The sequence below is a fragment of the Nerophis ophidion genome, linkage group LG13 (assembly GCF_033978795.1).
Source record: "Nerophis ophidion isolate RoL-2023_Sa linkage group LG13, RoL_Noph_v1.0, whole genome shotgun sequence".
Classification (NCBI taxonomy): domain Eukaryota; kingdom Metazoa; phylum Chordata; class Actinopteri; order Syngnathiformes; family Syngnathidae; genus Nerophis; species Nerophis ophidion.
The window spans coordinates 2,915,256-2,922,755 of NC_084623.1; the positions used below are offsets into that span (position 1 = coordinate 2,915,256).

The following is a 7,500-nucleotide window of genomic DNA, read 5'->3' on the forward strand; positions in this document are numbered from 1 at the left end:
TAGTAGTAGTACCATTTGAATTTTGTAGCTGTATGTCCAAATGGCGCCGCTGTACAGTGGAACCTCCATTTCCAAACTGAATTGGTTGTTGAAGAGGGTTGGTAGATGTAGAAGTTTGTATCGTGAAGCATATGTCCTGTAGGTCTCACTCTCTGGTGCCTTCACAAATGATCAGAAATCACCAAAATGTGTGAGCATGTACAATCGGTTCCGGCCTCGATTAAAGTGCATGCTTGTATCGCACATGATATTGCACATGAGCCAACACGCTGCAGGACTGCTTGTGTCGCACACGATATCGCACATAAATAAAAACACTGTAGCACTGCTTGTATCGCACATGATATCACACACAAATAAACAGGCTGCAGAAGTGTTTGTGTCGCAAATGACATCACACACAAGTAAACACGCCGCAGGACTGCTTGTATCGCAAATGATACTGCAAATGTCAACATGTATAATTGGTCCCGGCCTCGATTAAAGTGCATGCTTGTATCACACATGATATCACACATGAGCCAACATGCTGCAGGACTGCTTGTGTTGCACATGATATCGCACACAAATAAACAGGCTGCAGATTTGCTTGTGTCGCACATGATATCACACACAAGTAAACATGCTGCATGACTGTATTACACATAATGTTGCACATAAGCAAACACGCTTAAGGACTGCTTGTATCGCACATGATATCACACACAAGTAAACACGCTGCATGACTGCTTGTATCGCAAATGATACTACAAATGTCAACATGTATAATTGGTCCCGGCCTCGATTAAAGTGCATGCTTGTATCGCACATGATATCACACATGAGCCAACATGCTGCAGGACTGCTTGTGTTGCACATGATATCGCACACAAGTAAACAGGCTGCAGAATTGCTTGTGTCGCACATGATACCACACACAAGTAAACATGCTGCATGACTGTATCGCACATGATGTTGCACATAAGTAAACACGCTTAAGGACTGCTTGTATCACACATGATATCGCACAGAAGTAAACATGCTGCAGGACTGCTTGTATTGCACATGATATCAAACACAAGTAAACACGCTGCAAGTTAGCTTGTATCGCACATGATATCACACAAAAGTAAACACACTGCATGGCTGCTTGTATCGCGCATGATATCACACACAAGTAATTACTCTGCAGGACTGCTTGTATTGCACTTGATATCACACACAAGTAAACACTCTGCATGGCTGCTTGTATTGCGCATGATATCACACTGTATTGCACTTGATATCACACACAAGTAAACACTCTGCATGGCTGCTTGTATTGCGCATGATATCACACACAAGTAATTACTCTGCAGGACTGCTTGTATCTCACATGATATCACACAAAAGTAGACACTCTGCATGACTGCTTGTATTGCACATGATATCAAACACAAACTTTGCAGGACAGCTTGTATCGCACATAATATCACACACAAGTAAACACGCTTCATGACTGCTTGTATCAGACATGATATCACAAACAAGTAAACACACTGCATGGCTGCTTGTATTGCGCATGATATCACCCAAAAGTAAACACACTGCTTGTATCGCACATGATACCGCAATGTAAACATGAACATTAATTGGTTCCGAGGCCATGTTTTAGTCACACTTTGTACAACACGCTCTACTGTCCTGTAGGGGCTACTCTTTAGTGCCTTCACAAATGATCAGAAATCCCAAAAGTCCCGTGTTGTTGCGATGATAAACATTTCACAAAATAACAATGATGAACATTTCACAAAATAACAATGATAAACATTTCACAAAATAACAATGATAAACATTTCACAAACTAAAAAGGAAAGCACTTTAACAACGGCAAGGAGCCGAGGAGAAAGGAGCAGACGGAGGGGGTCTCATCACAATTAAAACACTTGCCTCCTGGATTCTTCATGTGTTCATCACCAAGATTGGACACAACTGGTGAAAAGTCATGTGAGGAAGCTGTGACACCTGCTGTGTGACTGAAGCAGGTGTCACAGCACACGCAGGAAGACATATTTGGCAGCAGGTAAAAGTTTGCCAATAAAGATGTTCCACTGTACACCTGTGTTGTAGAAACGTTATGGATGGAGATGAGAAGGTGTTGTTGGCATTGCAATGAGACATAATGATGTGGTGTTTGACATGTGCAGTCATAATGATGTGGTGTTGACATGTGCAGTCATAATGATGTGGTGTTTGACATGTGCAGTCATAATGATGTGGTGTTTGACATGTGCAGTCATAATGATGTGGTGTTGACATGTGCAGTCATAATGATGTGGTGTTGACATGTGCAGTCAATGAGACATAATGATGTGGTGTTTGACATGTGCAGTCATAATGATGTGGTGTTGACATGTGCAGTCATAATGATGTGGTGTTTGACATGTGCAGTCATAATGATGTGGTGTTGACATGTGCAGTCAATGAGACATAATGATATGGTGTTTGACATGTGCAGTCAATGAGACATAATGATGTGGTGTTGACATGTGCAGTCAATGAGACATAATGATATGGTGTTTGACGTGCAGTCAATGAGACATAATGATATGGTGTTTGACGTGCAGTCAATGAGACATAATGATATGGTGTTTGACATGTGCAGTCAATGAGACATAATGATGTGGTGTTTGACATGTGCAGTCAATGAGACATAATGATATGGTGTTTGACGTGCAGTCAATGAGACATAATGATATGGTGTTTGACATGTGCAGTCAATGAGACATAATGATATGGTGTTTGACATGTGCAGTCAATGAGACATAATGATGTGGTGTTTGACATGTGCAGTCAATGAGACATAATGTTATGGTGTTTGACCTGCAGTCAATGAGACATAATGATGTGGTGTTTGACATGTGCAGTCATAATGATGTGGTGTTTGACATGTGCAGTCAATGAGACATAATGATATGGTGTTTGACATGTGCAGTCAATGAGTCATAATGATGTGGTGTTTGACATGTGCAGTCATAATGATGTGGTGTTTGACATGTGCAGTCATAATGATGTGGTGTTTGACATGTGCAGTCATAATGATGTGGTGTTTGACATGTGCAGTCATAATGATGTGGTGTTTGACATGTGCAGTCATAATGATGTGGTGTTTGACATGTGCAGTCATAATGATGTGGTGTTGACATGTGCAGTCAATGAGACATAATGATATGGTGTTTGACGTGCAGTCAATGAGATATAATGATATGGTGTTTGACGTGCAGTCAATGAGACATAATGATATGGTGTTTGACATGTGCAGTCAATGAGACATAATGATGTGGTGTTTGACATGTGCAGTCAATGAGACATAATGATATGGTGTTTGACGTGCAGTCAATGAGACATAATGATATGGTGTTTGACATGTGCAGTCAATGAGACATAATGATATGGTGTTTGACGTGCAGTCAATGAGACATAAAGATATGGTGTTTGACATGTGCAGTCAATGAGACATAATGATGTGGTGTTTGACATGTGCAGTCAATGAGACATAATGTTATGGTGTTTGACCTGCAGTCAATGAGACATAATGATGTGGTGTTTGACATGTGCAGTCATAATGATGTGGTGTTTGACATGTGCAGTCAATGAGACATAATGATATGGTGTTTGACATGTGCAGTCAATGAGACATAATGATGTGGTGTTTGACATGTGCAGTCATAATGATGTGGTGTTTGACATGTGCAGTCATAATGATGTGGTGTTTGACATGTGCAGTCATAATGATGTGGTGTTTGACATGTGCAGTCATAATGATGTGGTGTTTGACATGTGCAGTCATAATGATGTGGTGTTTGACATGTGCAGTCATAATGATGTGGTGTTGACATGTGCAGTCAATGAGACATAATGATATGGTGTTTGACGTGCAGTCAATGAGATATAATGATATGGTGTTTGACGTGCAGTCAATGAGACATAATGATATGGTGTTTAACATGTGCAGTCAATGAGACATAATGATGTGGTGTTTGACATGTGCAGTCAATGAGACATAATGATATGGTGTTTGACGTGCAGTCAATGAGACATAATGATATGGTGTTTGACATGTGCAGTCAATGAGACATAATGATATGGTGTTTGACGTGCAGTCAATGAGACATAAAGATATGGTGTTTGACATGTGCAGTCAATGAGACATAATGATGTGGTGTTTGACATGTGCAGTCAATGAGACATAATGTTATGGTGTTTGACCTGCAGTCAATGAGACATAATGATGTGGTGTTTGACATGTGCAGTCATAATGATGTGGTGTTTGACATGTGCAGTCAATGAGACATAATGATATGGTGTTTGACATGTGCAGTCAATGAGACATAATGATGTGGTGTTTGACATGTGCAGTCAATGAGTCATAATGATGTGGTGTTTGACATGTGCAGTCATAATGATGTGGTGTTTGACATGTGCAGTCATAATGATGTGGTGTTTGACATGTGCAGTCATAATGATGTGGTGTTTGACATGTGCAGTCATAATGATGTGGTGTTTGACATGTGCAGTCATAATGATGTGGTGTTTGACATGTGCAGTCATAATGATGTGGTGTTTGACATGTGCAGTCATAATGATGTGGTGTTTGACATGTGCAGTCATAATGATGTGGTGTTTGACATGTCCAGTCATAATGATGTGGTGTTTGACATGTGCAGTCATAATGATGTGGTGTTTGACATGTGCAGTCATAATGATGTGGTGTTTGACATGTGCAGACATAATGATGTGGTGTTTGACATGTGCAGTCATAATGATGTGGTGTTTGACATGTGCAGTCATAATGATGTGGTGTTTGACATGTGCAGTCATAATGATGTGGTGTTTGACATGTGCAGTCATAATGATGTGGTGTTTGACATGTGCAGTCATAATGATGTGGTGTTTGACATGTCCAGTCATAATGATGTGGTGTTTGACATGTGCAGTCATAATGATGTGGTGTTTGACATGTGCAGTCATAATGATGTGGTGTTTGACATGTGCAGACATAATGATGTGGTGTTTGACATGTGCAGTCATAATGATGTGGTGTTTGACATGTGCAGTCATAATGATGTGGTGTTTGACATGTGCAGTCATAATGATGTGGTGTTTGACATGTGCAGTCATAATGATGTGGTGTTTGACATGTGCAGTCATAATGATGTGGTGTTTGACATGTGCAGTCATAATGATGTGGTGTTTGACATGTGCAGTCATAATGATGTGGTGTTTGACATGTGCAGTCATAATGATGTGGTGTTTGACATGTGCAGTCATAATGATGTGGTGTTTGACATGTGCAGTCATAATGATGTGGTGTTTGACATGTGCAGTCATAATGATGTGGTGTTTGACATGTGCAGTCATAATGATGTGGTGTTTGACATGTGCAGTCATAATGATGTGGTGTTTGACATGTGCAGTCATAATGATGTGGTGTTTGACATGTGCAGTCATAATGATGTGGTGTTTGACATGTGCAGTCATAATGATGTGGTGTTTGACATGTGCAGTCATAATGATGTGGTGTTTGACATGTCCAGTCATAATGATGTGGTGTTTGACATGTGCAGTCATAATGATGTGGTGTTTGACATGTGCAGTCATAATGATGTGGTGTTTGACATGTGCAGACATAATGATGTGGTGTTTGACATGTGCAGTCATAATGATGTGGTGTTTGACATGTGCAGTCATAATGATGTGGTGTTTGACATGTGCAGTCATAATGATGTGGTGTTTGACATGTGCAGTCATAATGATGTGGTGTTTGACATGTGCAGTCATAATGATGTGGTGTTTGACATGTCCAGTCATAATGATGTGGTGTTTGACATGTGCAGTCATAATGATGTGGTGTTTGACATGTGCAGTCATAATGATGTGGTGTTTGACATGTGCAGACATAATGATGTGGTGTTTGACATGTGCAGTCATAATGATGTGGTGTTTGACATGTGCAGTCATAATGATGTGGTGTTTGACATGTGCAGTCATAATGATGTGGTGTTTGACATGTGCAGTCATAATGATGTGGTGTTTGACATGTGCAGTCATAATGATGTGGTGTTTGACATGTGCAGTCATAATGATGTGGTGTTTGACATGTGCAGTCATAATGATGTGGTGTTTGACATGTGCAGTCATAATGATGTGGTGTTTGACATGTGCAGTCATAATGATGTGGTGTTTGACATGTGCAGTCATAATGATGTGGTGTTTGACATGTGCAGTCATAATGATGTGGTGTTTGACATGTGCAGTCATAATGATGTGGTGTTTGACATGTGCAGTCATAATGATGTGGTGTTTGACATGTGCAGTCATAATGATGTGGTGTTTGACATGTGCAGTCATAATGATGTGGTGTTTGACATGTGCAGTCATAATGATGTGGTGTTTGACATGTGCAGTGAAGTACGAGAGGATCAAGTTCCTGGTGCTGGCCTTGAAGAACTCGGTGGAGGTTTATGCCTGGGCTCCCAAACCATATCACAAGTTCATGGCCTTCAAGGTAACACTTGCACTAATTACACTTGTACTAATTACACTTGTACTAATTACACTTGTGCTAATTACACTTGTGCTAATTACACTTGTGCTAATTACACTTGCACTAATTACACTTGTACTAATTACACTTGCACTAATTACACTTGTGCTAATTACACTTGCACTAATTACACTTGCACTAATTACACTTGTGCTAATTACACTTGCACTAATAACACTTGCACTAATTACACTTGTGCTAATTACACTTGCACTAATTACACTTGTACTAATTACACTTGTACTAATTACACTTGTACTAATTACACTTGCACTAATTACACTTGCACTAATTACACTTGTACTAATTACACTTGATCTAATTACACTTGCACTAATTACACTTGTACTAATTACACTTGCACTAATTACACTTGCACTAATTACACTTGTGCTAATTACACTTGTGCTAATTACACTTGTGCTAATTACACTTGCACTAATTACACTTGTACTAATTACACTTGCACTAATTACACTTGTGCTAATTACACTTGCACTAATTACACTTGCACTAATTACACTTGTACTAATTACACTTGATTTAATTACACTTGCACTAATTACACTTGATCTAATTACACTTGCACTAATTACACTTGTACTAATTACACTAATACTAATTACACTTCTGCTAATTACATTTGATCTAATTACACTTGCACTAATTACACTTGTACTAATTACACTAATACTAATTACACTTCTGCTAATTACACTTGTGCTAATTACACTTGATCTAATTACACTTGCACTAATTACACTTGATCTAATTACACTTGCACTAATTACACTTGTACTAATTACACTAATACTAATTACACTTCTGCTAATTACACTTGATCTAATTACACTTGCACTAATTACACTTGTACTAATTACACTTCTGCTAATTGCACTTCTACTAATTACACTTGTGCTAATTACACTTGTACT

The 7,500-nt window shown here is 39.2% G+C and overlaps 1 protein-coding gene across 5 annotated transcripts in view; it reads left to right on the forward strand.

The window, feature by feature from the left end:
• The window catches only part of map4k4 (mitogen-activated protein kinase kinase kinase kinase 4), a 97,408-nt gene that overhangs the window by 80,990 nt on the left and 8,918 nt on the right, over window positions 1-7,500 (forward strand). For all 5 annotated transcript variants that reach the window (XM_061918234.1, XM_061918235.1, XM_061918238.1 and 2 more), the window contains one exon: window positions 6,426-6,526. In XM_061918234.1, coding sequence (XP_061774218.1) covers window positions 6,426-6,526 — 101 coding nt within the window. The remainder of the gene's footprint in view (window positions 1-6,425; window positions 6,527-7,500) is intronic.